Source organism: Xiphias gladius, chromosome 9 (genome assembly GCF_016859285.1).
Source record: "Xiphias gladius isolate SHS-SW01 ecotype Sanya breed wild chromosome 9, ASM1685928v1, whole genome shotgun sequence".
Taxonomy (NCBI): domain Eukaryota; kingdom Metazoa; phylum Chordata; class Actinopteri; order Istiophoriformes; family Xiphiidae; genus Xiphias; species Xiphias gladius.
The window spans coordinates 13,457,403-13,471,188 of NC_053408.1; the positions used below are offsets into that span (position 1 = coordinate 13,457,403).

Sequence of the window (13,786 nt, forward strand, 5' to 3'; positions counted from 1 at the left end):
CTATGCAATCTCAGTTTTGCCTGACAACAGTTCTGCTGTATTTGGATTCGCAGTGAGATCCATTGCTCTTAATTTTTCAGTGAGTTGCATCAACAAATGTCAGGAATATGTTGCACCACATGACAGGCAGTGGAGGCAGACACAAAAACAAATTGTGTGTGAGAGAGAGAGGCAAAAACATAAAAAGAAAAGAGAAAAGGAAAACGGGGGAAGAGCAACAAATATGTCAGGAAAATGAGTCAGAATCAAAGAAACCCTGCTGGTGGTGATGGTGAGAAAGAGGCAAAAAAATGCATCTAATACCAATTCCAACAAAATTGAACCACCAGAACAGTACAGGTGTCCAATACCCTTGTGATTTTATTGCTAGCCCATCAAGATGCTCAAATTTGCATTTGGGAATGTAGTACTATTGAAATTTGAGTCAGATATGTGTGTTTCCATGGGTGTGTGTGTGGTTACTCCTGCACAACAGGTTGGATGGATTCATTTTTTCTTACAGTTCTGACCATTTACTGTATATGTTACAACATAAACTGGGATTCGTCAGACCAAGCAACATTTTCCACTCTGCTGCCGCTTTACAGATTTGCTTTGAAGTGTCTCTGAGATGTTCGTCTGCCCACCACTGTTATGTGCATACTTGTGGCTACTTTTTAGCTTGCACAAAAGCCCCAGAAACGTAGCAATTTCTGCAATGCTGGAACTAACAATTATTTATCATTTTCTTAAATCACGGGTCGTTCCCATCTTGACTTTTAGCCAAACCGTAAGTAAATGTCTAGACTCTCTCTGCATATTTTATATGTAGTCTTTGTTTACATGTGACTCACTGTCTGGAGGACTAAACTGTTTGTGTAAACAGGCTGATATAACTAATAAAGCAGATGCTATGTGAATGCGTTTTTGCAACTTGGGGGTGTTCATTGTTTAAGGGGCTGATCCAGTCTCGCTGTAGCAGGCTGGGTGTATTTGATGTGGGATTGATCAGGGGCCAAACATGGAGCCTGACGTTTGGTAGAGACTTTGTTTTCCCAGAACTGCCTCCTGCTTCCCAAAACTGATAGAACTGAAGGAAATTGCGTGACATAGACTCTGTCTGTGTTTGTGTAAGTTCATATGAGTTCAGGTGTGGTTATTTGTGTGTGTTATCAGTTTGAGCTTTTGCATCTCTGTTTTTTTATTTGTTTTATTGGAGCAGCAGCAATCTTGGTCTAAAACCAGTGTCCTTAAGGTGGTGAAGATGTTGCTTAGATAAAAAGCATGTCTGGTATGTGCTACTTCTTTAAGAGAAAGGATGTAAATATGCCTTCTCTGAAGTTTGGTTAAGTTTATCTTTTTAGCCGAGCTGTGCACAGCCAGCACATGCTCCTGTTCAATCACCACCGAGGCCATTGATTTGATGAGGGAACAAAAGCATGCAGTCATCATAATAGTCATCAGTTAACAGTAAGAATAAACTAGTGGCTGAAAAGCTGTGTTGAAAACCTTGCACTAATTTCTTATGATCATATATTCTCTTTCTTAGATACTTACTTGTTACGGTAGCATTTTATATAGCCTAAGTTTATTATTTATCTTTCTGTAGGGTAGGGGGCATGTCATTGAGGAATGACATCCCAGTCTCACGTGTAGGATGCAGCATCTCTTTGAAATCACATACACACCACACCACATTACACACTCCCTAATGTCGTCAGAGAGTGATGGGGCACCATCCTGCCGACAGAAAAAAGTCGTCTGTTCCATCTCAGGCAAATAACAATAAGCCTGGGGCTGGATTCCAGTGGGCTTTCTCTTTGAAATGGGATACCAGCGCACGCATTACAAATATATCTCTTGTTTTATCTTCCGGGCCAGGCCCATGGAAAAATTATTCCAAATACCTGCCGCGCTTTATCTGGAACCCTGGAATAGGTTAGGCCCAGCCGGGAACACGAGGATGTCTAAAATAAGGCCTCTATTACGGGATAGAGTGGAGATGGATGGGACGGAGCGGGAAGGGACAGGGATCGGGGGGTATTTTAGGTGTATCGGCCCTGTGAAAAGGGCTTGTTGCGGGGGCTTGGAGCTGCTTTAAAGTCTACAATGTAGGCCGCTGTCAGCTGTTGTACAAACTGCATGTGTTGGGGGAGGGTTTGTGTGTGTGTGTGTGTGTGTGTGTGTGTGTGTGTGTGTGTGTGTGTGTGTGTGTGTGTGTGTGTGTGTGTGTGTGTGTGTGTGTGTAAAAGCATGCTCGTGCGGGCGCTCACGTCCATAGCAGAGCAGGAGTATAAATAACATGTTTCCTACAGGTGACATCTGTAGGAAACATTTTTCCTACAGATGTCACCTTGACAAATCTGTTCTTGGCCTGTGTGATACGTCTTGGCATATGGCATGATGGCCCAAACTAACTCAGCCTTTATTTACTTTCCTCCATCTGTGGGTCGTGACACTACAATAACTGTATCTATTTCAGAGAGATTTTTTTGTTTATAGCAATACTGCAATAAAACAGGGATTCAGAGTTTAATCAAGGCAAGAAGAGCGGTGTTACAGAGAGAGAAGAAGAGAAATAAGGAGATAAAGGGAAAGAGTGAAAGGGCAGGAGCAAGGAAAATGAGAGAAGAAAAACAGAGAGGTGAGGAGATGACAAAAAAAGACACCAGTTCATAAGATGTTAGGAGGGGAGGGAAGAACATAAGGAGAGAAAGGTGTTGAAAGTGCGCCCTTTAGGAATTCATTTATCTCTCTGCCTCTGTTTGGTGGGACCCGTCACGGAGTCTATCACCATCGCCTGTAGAGTCCTGCTGACATTTCCTTCAGCAGTTGAGTGTGTGTGAACACCACGTACCAGACTCACCCTAGAAACTCACCATCATCTACATAGTTCCCATGGCAGAATGGAGAGGGGCAACATAGTCATCATACCAGTGATGCCAAGATGCCGGTGGTAAGAGAAGCTGATCTTCTGAAACTCATAAAAAAACAGATGATGTTACAGAACAGCACTGGCAAACTGGCCACCAGGCTCATTACCAGTGCAAGATGACTCATATGGCACCTGTGTGTGAGAACTGATAATGCCAACATGGAGTCCATCTGGCAGATCAGTGTAATTTATCACCATGCCATAGATCAGTGGTTCTCAGCCAGGAGTTTGGATCTGCCTCCCAGGGGGTTGAAGATAATTTTTTGGGGTTGTGGTATTAATGGGATTAAATAAACAATTTTTTAACTATGTAAATGTATTATTCCTTTGACAACCATGTTTTGGATTTCCTTTTTTTTTTTCCAGATAATCTTAGAAAAACTAAAAAAGCAAGATAAACCTTAGATTACCTGTTCACCATTCATTGTACACAGTGTGTGAGAGGGGGTCATGAGTGGAAATTGCTTTGCTCAAAGGGGTTACAATCCAAAAATCTTGACAGGCACTGCCATACATACTGTTACATCAACACTAGGCATTAAATGTGTTTCAACAATTGATATGTGGAGCTGATATATAGTACTCTGTGAGTCATGTAAAACTCTGATGCCTTGGCACTTAAAACAGTATTGCCACATTCAGCCCTATGAATTTCTGGTGCTGTTTTCCAGAGCCAGAATCTAAACTTGTTTGTTGAACAGCCTGTCATGAAACTACTTTCCTCAGACCTTATTGTGTTTTCCAACTTCTTCCATGAATGGATTAAAATTGAAATCCAGACTAAAATTCATTTTAACCAGAAGTTAGAGGTACAGGTGTAGGTTAACCAAGCTGTTGTTCTTCTTTGCCTTTAAAAATAAGTTTCTGAATGTAAGTGTGCAGAGCCCTCTTCTGTTCTCAGTTTATTTTTGATACTCTTGTACTTAAGAATTTGGTCGTGAGCCGTGTGATCTTTTCTAAAGACGTAAACTCTTATAATGGACAAGGAGTGATCACATCGTCCATGTGTTGTATGAAATGTCATATTCCACTCCTTTCTCTCCCCTCCTGTCTCTTGCCCACCTGTCTCTCCTCCAGGGCTGACTCTGCCAAAATGACCCAGCCAATGAGGGGGGACCAGGCACACCAGCCGGCCCCAGCCCGCAAGTCAGCCAGCCTGTCCTCGCCAAGCGCGGCTCGCCGCCTGTACCGCAACTTGTCTGGAAAGTTCCGTGTGGGCACCAACCCCCCTGCCTTGGAGGACAGTGTGGTGTCAGGACGGGGCGGAGACAAGGAGAAACTGCGCAAAACCACCATAGTAAGTCAGAGAGACAGAGATGGAAAAAATAATAAGCCCAGGAACATTGTAGTCTAAAAATAGCAAGGGAAAACATATAGACTTGGATACTAAGAGAACCTCAGGTAGTAACATCAAACACCCACCCATCTTAGTTTTGTGGAGAAAGACAGAAAATTTGTAGAGAGAAGCATTGTGGCTGTGTGTAGGGGGGAAGTTTCACATGACTACAGTGAACAATATTCACTGATGAAAGCTTTCCAATCCTGTAGTATTCTGTTTTTAATTCTCTGTGAAATGTCTTTGTGTCACAGTTTCAGAGTAATGAAGCTTTGTTTGAGGCAGTGGAACACCAGGAGCTGGACTTGGTACAGCTGCTTCTCTCCCAGTACAGTCTGGAGGAGCTGGACCTCAATACCCCAAACAGCGAGGGCCTCCTGCCCCTCGATATCGCCATCATGACCAACAACGTGCCCATGGCCAAGCTGCTACTGCGAGCCGGTGCCAAGGAGAGTCCCCACTGTAAGTATAAGATCACAACATACCCGTTACAGTTTCAACGTGAAAGTTGCCTCTGATTTCGCAATTAAGCAGAGAGTGGATACGCACACGGCATTATTACGCTTGCCACAATGGAAGTAACAAGTAGTTTTGTTTTTTTCTTCTTTCATTTTTTTATTATATCATAGCACAAACAACTACTTGCTGAAGTGTGTTCATTTTCTGTGATTGATTAACACAATGGAATAAAATCTGAAACATATTTTAAAGGGAGGTCACACAAAGATCCCAAAGTTCATATAAGCCTGTTATTACAGTCCACACAATTGTGGAGAGATAATCATTACATAAAACTGAGAGAAGTAACTCTATTCATCTTTTTTTCTGTAGAAATTATCCAAAATCTCTTCTGGGGTCACATAATCTCTTTACTAAAAACAGCAATGCTTCTCTCATGTATTCAGTCTCTTGTATTTAATTGTATTTTTCCTTGTAAATTTTGAGAGGCCAGGCCTTTACTTTTTTTAATATAACTTTGGCGTGCCTGAAGGTGAGTCACACCATAGCAAATGCTACCATGGCGTTCAGCAGGAAGCTTTTTCATTTACCTGATCTGTAAGCCAAACAAATCTTGTGTGATATGTGGGAAAAAGTCAAAATTAGTTGTCTTCTGCCAATCACAGCTTGTACCCTTCACAAGCAAATGAGTGTGAGACCCAAAATGACATCGATCACTTACTGACAGATCTTTAATAATTTTTCCCTTTGTAGATTTCAGTCTATAGCATAGCTCAGAACTGATACCAGAAAGAGTTTGTTTGGGCCTCAACAGCCACTCAGTGAGAAAATACAACTCGTCGTTGTGGAAGCTAAAGCTGCTGCCACAACAACATTGGCTGAAACCCAAGCTACTGCAGGTGTTGCCCAAAAACAACAACGCACACATAACTCATAACCTAATCTCTTACCATGCACACCAGAAATGCAGTCATCCACGCACTATTGACAAACTCACACATTTCTTTGGTTTCTGCTGGCAGCAAAAATATATTAAAGCCGACGAAGGGGTGGTAATCATGATGCAATGTTAGTCATCTTCGTAAGCACTTTTTCACTGTCTGTGATCTGGGGAGCCTTCGCTCCCTTCTTCTGTTAATGATTAGAACTCGCCAGTAAGGCTCCTAGGCTGTTTGTGTTTGTACTTGTGCGTGCACACACACACACACACACACACACACACACACACACACACACACACACACACACACACACACACACACACATATACACACTTCTCCAGAGCTAAGCCAGACGTCTTATAAAGGTATCATTAAATTGAAAACACTTGAATGGAAAGTGGTGTTTACTGAAGTTTGCTCTTTGATTGTGTTCTCTCTCCAGAACCCAAATAGCTCATGAGAGTGTGAGTCCTGTGTGTGTATGTGTATGTGTATGTGTATGTGTGTGTGTGTGTGTGTGTGTGTGTGTGTGTGTGTGTGTGTGTGTGTGTGTGTGTGTGTGTGTGTGTGTCTGTGTGCGTGTGTGCGTGTGTGTGTGTGTGTGTGTGTGCGTGCGCAAAAGACTGCAACAGAGGAAAATGTAGTAAGGAAAGTTAAGGCTTGCCTTCTGTTTTTATAAGCATGTACTAATCAAACTCCATCTGAGGAGAATTGACATCAAAGACGCTGCAGACTTTTCCTTAAGCTTTGAATGCAATTGATTTTGATTCTCATTGATATTGCCGTGCTTGACTTCAAAATGTGTGGTTACCAGAGAGACAAGGGCAGACAAAGACAATCAAACAAATCTCTAAAGCAACTTCAAATTCAAGTTATAAATCCCGTGACAGCTCTCAATAGGACAAAGCCACTTTAATGTGCTGTTGAGGATCCCAGCCTTGATGTGAAATAAGGACAAATCAAGACACACATACACACTTGTGACAGCATCTGGACCAGTTTCTAGGCCTGGAAGGGCTGGAAATGTAAATCAAAATGGACCTTCAGCAGTTATCCATCCAAGAATCCCTAGTAATAATCCTAACTTAAACCCTAACCTTAAAACTCAACCCCGACCCTCGCTTTACCTCTTCTAAAAGTAACAAACAGCCTTCAAGTCTTCACACGAGTGGCTGAAGAGAACAACACAACTGACACCCAAAGAATACACTCAGATTCAAAGAGAAGCTTACAGCCACTGAGGAGACACCAAGAGAGCCGCAGAATTAAACACCCAGATGGACATTTTGACACGGAGCTTTAAACTTACTGTCAACAGTGGAATCTAACGCTCAACAGTGGAATCTACAATGAACAAACACAGACCACACAGACTAAACACAGACACACACCAGTCCCAAACACTCCAAGAATGACCAGCCACCAAAGAAGAAGTACAGTATGCTACTGTCCTTTGTGACCTTAACAGCTTTACATTACCTGTCCTGTAGTTTTATTTAGAGGGATCTGTCTGCATTTGCAGTTGCTATGATTGAACCCTTTGATCTTTGTGTTATGCCACCAGCGGCCACTATTGCTAACCACTCAGCCATGATTAGAATATTTTCCTTGGGTTTTGCATCTCATCTCCTATAGTGGTGTGTTTTTTGCTTAAGTAAACATCATTGTTCACATTGTTTTAGCAACACCCTACCCCCTTTGAGAAAAACATCCCTCTGATGGAGGCAGTGTGAGGCTGTGGTACACAATATAAATAGATCAGTTATACAAATTTTTCCAGAGGTTTCAGAGAAAAATAGTTTTACAATGGCAGTTTAAAATGATGCTTATGCATGTTCCCACCATTTTGTATTCCCTTATAACCGCATATGAAGAATATTCCTCCTTCTCTCACTCCTCTCACTTTCATTGCCCCATTTTCTGTGTCATTTGCTAGGTGACGTCATCTCTAAAGAGGGACTGCTTAGTTACATTAGATGAAGTTTATTGAGGAATCTGCCACTGCATTTTTGGCAAACAAAGACATTAAAAAGATTGGTCTGCAAAAGCAATTTGCAACATTGCAGGCAATTCCTTGCAATATCAGTATAGCCATGTGCATTGTTGAAGGTCTTGATGAAAGTAGAACCAACACACTATTGACTTCGCTGATTAAGCTTTTAAATTATATCGTGATGAACACATTTTATGTTTTACTAGATTTAATAGTCATAATGAAAAAGGTATAACTTGTACAGGAGAGTTCTTTGAATTAACAACTTTCACTATCGTTGGTTCACATTCACAGTATTTTCCATTTACTCTTTGAATTTTGGCGGGGAAAACAGCCCAGTCACATTTATAGTTCAGCATTGCTTAGATTTGACCCTATTTACCAACTGTTTTTATGTGTGAATATAAACGCATTTTTCTGGATGTCAGAATTGTTTCAAAATGATGGAGTCACTGTAACATATGCCTAAGGGTAATGAAAGTCTTCTTTTGATACAGTATGGATGCGTTGACTTCTCTCCCTCTCTCACTGTCTCTCCCATGTGTTTCTTAGTTATGAGTCTGGAGGGCCGAGCAGTGCATTTGGCCACCTTGGTGCAGGAGGCTGAGCAGCGGGTGTCAGAGCTTCAGGCCCAGGTGCGGAGCGAGGGTCCCTGTGAGCGGGACGGATCGGACCGGGAAAGGCAGCTAAAAGCCTGGGAGTGGCGGCTCCGGCTCTTCCGACGCATGCAAACGGGCTTCGAGCATGCTAGTAAGGCTTCAGGGCAACTTTGATGTTACAGAGACTGTTTCCACATGCTGGACACTTGAGGGCAATTTGCTGCTCAGATCATTGTAGCAGTCCACCAATCATCTTCGGTTTTCATTTTTTGCACCCTTTTTCTCTACTGGTATTCTGTCTGGGCTAAGTGAAATGCTTCTACGCTGGGATGCCTAGCAGACAACTCTGTGTTCGTTTGTTTTTTTGTGTGTGTGCGTGCGTGCGCAAACATAATGCGCTTGTATTCCTGATTTAATTTTTTATAGGCATTTCATTAAACACACACACAAAAGCAGGGTAGACAGAGACCCCATGAAAGCAGACACACTCCCACGCACACAATCCTCCTCCTCCACCCAAACCAATCTGCACTTGGATGCAAAAAAGAACTCTCCCCACTTTAAAATTCCACATACTCATTTAATTTGATAGGTACGTGTGTGAACGCAGATGGAAATTATACATATGTTAAAATGATGTTTATGGAACTATAGTCACAATCACAGTCAAAGACATCCTCGCTTCTTCTCAGTCTTGATTGAACTGACATTAATTTGTGAAAATGGCAAATTACAGATTTGGCGTTGTTATCAGTTCCATCCATTAATGACTGTAAATTGCTTCAATTTCACATGCATTCACTACTTGACACTTTCGAAACTTTTTTAAACTTTTTAAACTCCAAGTCTGAAATTGAAACCACTTCATTTTAACGGTTCTAATATGTGATTATAGCTTCTCAGTCTGCTTGTGTTTAATCTACTTATTCACTTGGCCATCTTTCTGTCTGTCTGCCTCCTCAGACCCTCCAGACGCTCCCAGTGTAGTTCGCCTGTCTGTCAGCAGCAGCACCAGTCTAAGGGTGGACTTCCAGGAACCTCTCTGTGTCAACTCTGCTGTGGTTACCAAGTACAAAGGTCAGCCACTGTGCCTGCCCCATTGCTTCATTTAGAACACACCACTCAGTATCACAATATGTAAAGCTCTGGTGCTAAATGAGATAAACTTTTTAAAGTCTTTAAAAAATATTGCAAGTCTCTTTGAGCATTGTTCAGTACTAATATATATATTTTTTAATCTTAAGGTGCATATAAGACAAGTTTTTAAAAAATGTTTTTGTTGCGGTTGTACGTGTTTGTTTGTATTTGCAGTGAGCTGGAGCGTTGCTCCATCCTTCAGTCCTTTGCTGGGTGAGATGGTGGTGGAGGACACCACCCTGCTACAGTACAACATCACTGGACTCACTTCTGTAAGTTGTGCCAGATCTTCTGTCTTCACCATATTACTGGCAGTCTGAAATGCTGAATCAGTATGATCAATCAATCAGTATTAATCAGGAAGAGTCATTTTGTTTCACATATGTATACAGTATAAATCCCTTAAATGTGTTGCTGTCAAGAGGTAATACCAGAATCTGCTCAGCTGACTAATTTTGAAGGTTTCCTGGATAGAACACCTATCTATGTGTATTTATCCACCCCTGCACATAAAACCATTGTCTAGTAAAGTAGACTTATTTCCTCTGTACCCACCTTAGTCTCTAAGAACTACCAAATATAAAAGACACGATCGTGATTTATATGGTAGTTTACGGGTGACAAAACAACACAAAGATACACTAAACTCTTGCTTCTGCAGCTGTTGGTGCTGACTGATAAAAAATTTAGAAGCTATTTTCCAACATGGACGCCGCTGATATTATTTACACGCAAGCTTTAGGTGTTTGCTAGGGCAACATTTGAAGGCATTTCCCTAGTGACTCTTCTTTATTACATACATCAAATCCCACACACTAGTTGTAGTCACCATCAATCCCAAACGATGGGGGTGAAAGACTAATGGCCCTGCTCAAAACACAATTGGAGGACACCATTTATTTGTTTTTTGAAAGTCTTAGCTGCTGACCATTCATAAGCAGCAGTTGCAAAACAGCCTCCAAAATGATAAAAAGAGCAGCTTGGTTGCCTGCCACCTGATTTATGTTTGGCATTTTTAAGCGGGCATGTAGACAAATGGACACTCCACTGGTTGTTTGTTATTGTGTGGGAGAAAGCCCTTCCCCCCCTTTAAGACCCCTGCTGCCAGCCAAAACTCACTCCTGTCACATGACGGGGTCAAGGCAAGGTCAGGAAGTGTCGGCGGCTGGTTTGATTGATCTGGCTGAGAAAGGAGAGACACAGGCCTGCTGTCTGCACACTGGGCACGGAGACAGACAGGGCTTCTTGATAGACCCTTCACCCTGCGCACACATAGACACACACACTCTAATATGAAGACAAACGGACCTAGCAAGAGACAAAAAGATGCACTTAACGCACATAGATACTGTATATGGTTTTATAACTATACGTACATTTACATATGCTCTTTCCTTTTTGGTTGTAGCTGTGTGCAACCATATTTTGCCTTAACTGTCATGTGTCCTGTCCTTCCAGGGGACCTTTTACTATGTCCAGGTGTCAGCCTACAACATGAAGGGCTGGGGGCCTCCACTAGTTTCCACCCCTACCTGTGCTGCACCTTCCAGTAAGTCTCCATTGTGTTTACGCATATCTATATGTTCTATATGTATGTGTGCCTAAATTTTACAAAAAGCAAAACATAAAACTTCCAGTTAGCAACAACTCCAAACAAGTGCCCCTGAAGGGTTTTGGCTGGCCTCACTAAATTAACACCCCTGCAAAATAGTTTTCACACAGGACATAGCTGCAAAATGTGTGTGTGTGTGTGTGAGTGTGTGTGTTGTGTGTGTCCTGCATGAATGGTACAGTCTCTCAAAGCTTTCCCACACATAAAGGGGCTTGGACAGTGCATCATTTCACATCCGCAATTAATTTGGTTATTCCAACGTCATTCCAATGTTGCTTTGACAATATTAGGGGGTGACAGCTGGGCCCTGCTCTGCCAGCAAGCTGGGTGGGTTTTGGGACCCCCACTGCGGACGTCAGTGAGTGTAACCATAGCCTCAGGATGGTGTTTGGGGCTTGCTGGCAGAAGAAGCTACCCGGGTTCAGCCAAGAAGTTAACCGTGAAGTCATGTGCAACAACAGCTGAGGTGTTGACTCACCACAGCAGCTCTTTCTCCCTTCCGTCTCTATCTATCTATCCATCTATCTATCTATCTATCTATCTATCTATCTATCTATCTATCTATCTACCTATCTACCTATCTATCTATCTATCTACCTATCTACAAGCGACAGACTGGGGACTTTAAGATGTTTTTCTTTTTTCTACCTGTAGTTTTTATGTTTGGCCAAATACTATAAGATTGCATTTGTTGGTTTGTAATTAAATTAATTAATTTTATGTGAAATAATAAATTAATTTATGATTTATGAAATCATTCTCATGATTGTCATTTGTGTGCAGTTTGTAAAGTCTGTGCAGTTGGTACACACCTACTGTAAGAGAGTGAACATAGGTACTGTGATTGTGGGCGTGTTGGCACACTCATGGCACATCTGGGGAACACATGGACATGTTTGTCCTCATCAGCACACCGTGTTTTTCAGCAAGTGTGTGTGTGCGTGTGTGTCTTCATTTTAAGAAACTGGGCTTTCCCTCTCTTTTTTTTCTACTGTCCAACTCCATCGCTCCCTCCCACCTTCCTCCCTCTCTCCGAGCTAATTTCGATGTTGCGTGTTTGTGTTTTCCATTTGGGCCTACCACTGGAAATATTTGCATGTCTGTGCTGTAGCGCGCGGCGCAGTCCCAACAGTGGGGGCCTTATACCGGCCCATGGACGCCCATTAAAGGGCCCGCTTGTCCTGTCGGGACAGGCACCTTTCCGGGAATAGAGCTCACCGTGTTTCAGCCCCACGCGCCCTCCGGGGGGCTCTAAGAGAGGGAGTTGGGGTGGGGGCAATGGGGGTGGGTGGGTGGCGGCTGATGGTGGGGGCTGGGGGGGTGTTATCGCTGACACATCCTCCAGTGAGCAAGTAAGGATGCCGGCTTGCTAACACAGAAGGCAGAATGCTTTGAAGGATCGTTTTCTGCAGAGTGGTCCTCCGTGAGACGGAAAGGGAGTGTGTTGTGTGTTTGAGAATGTTTCAGTGTTTTTATGATGGATTGTTTGTAAGTGTGTTTGTGTGATTGGGAAAGAGGAAGACAAGAAAAAGCAAAGTAAGAAAAACACAAAGAGACACAAACACGAATAGAAGGAGTCAGAGATGGAAGTTGCATTACAGTAATTGTACATTCAGAGTCTCTTGCTTTTGGAGGCAGTAGAACGATGTGTGGTGTGTTACTTTCCTTACTCTCTGTCACTGGGCCAGCCACACTGTGTTTGTGTGCCGGAGTACATGTGTACATTTGTGTGTGTATGCGTGTGTGTATTGACATCTCGGCCCAAATATGTCCACGGCAGCCAGTTGCAGTGGTGCTCAGTGGGTCTGTCTTTCAGCCAACCACAGCTTTCTCACACTGGGGTGTGTGCTGTTTCCTATAGTACACACACTAGACCTGTTTGAGAAACAGTCTGTCTCACACACCTCACACTCCTACTATTGGAAGCCTCAGGAACAGTGACAGCCCAAGAATTTTTGGGGTCCCAAGCAGAATTTGATTAACCCCCTCCCAATCCCCAGACTGGCCTCAGTCCCACTGATGTATGTGTCAACACAATATAGTCATACAAAATTGAGAGTGTTAAATTAGCCAAGTATAATCTAAATGACTGTTATTTTTACCACAATTAAAATCACCAAAAGAAAGAAAATATATTGACATGTATTTTGAGTATTTCATAACTTGGTGGTCTCTGGGAGCTTGTTGCTGAGTAGTGTGATTCTGATGCATGCTTCACATGAACAAGTTTTCCGTTAAAGTTCAAACAAGTAAGGGTTTATTTTAATCTTAGCAAAGTTATTGCTCCATTGTCCATAGATCCAGGTTCACCAATTTCAAATAAACCAAATGATGGTGATGTATTCAAACATTCCACTGTGATCCCAATCCTACCCAAAAACTCTATTCTTCCCCCAGTAGCAACTTGTCCGTAATAAAAATCTTAAAAACCTTGCACACAAAAAAACAAGGAAAGGACTGGCAGTAGTCAACGTTGGCTGATGTTTCTCTGTTCATATAAACAGAATACACGTCTAGACTGAACTACAGTCAAATAAAGAATGTTGTTCTGGTTCCACAGAGGAAAATGTATAGAACAAAGTAGTAAATCTCTCTTTGTTCCGGTTCAGTTAGAACTACCATTCGGGACCATTAGAATTTTTATGATAGATACTGAAAACACTATACCTGATATACCTAAATACCTAATCTCCAGGATCAGCTGTACAACAGGCAGTCCTATATGTCTGCTCATCTTTGCAAACACGTGTAAAAAAAAAATTCTTTAAGCATGTACCATATTACATTGAGTAAAC

General features: G+C 42.3%; 1 protein-coding gene across 2 annotated transcripts in view; it reads left to right on the forward strand.

Annotated features, from left to right (window-relative positions):
• The window catches only part of LOC120794796 (ankyrin repeat and fibronectin type-III domain-containing protein 1), a 127,148-nt gene that overhangs the window by 102,199 nt on the left and 11,163 nt on the right, over window positions 1-13,786 (forward strand). For both annotated transcript variants that reach the window (XM_040136141.1, XM_040136142.1), the window contains exons 7-12: window positions 3,992-4,211; window positions 4,505-4,712; window positions 8,196-8,393; window positions 9,206-9,319; window positions 9,554-9,651; window positions 10,838-10,928. In XM_040136141.1, the coding sequence (XP_039992075.1) occupies window positions 3,992-4,211; window positions 4,505-4,712; window positions 8,196-8,393; window positions 9,206-9,319; window positions 9,554-9,651; window positions 10,838-10,928 (929 nt within the window). The remainder of the gene's footprint in view (window positions 1-3,991; window positions 4,212-4,504; window positions 4,713-8,195; window positions 8,394-9,205; window positions 9,320-9,553; window positions 9,652-10,837; window positions 10,929-13,786) is intronic.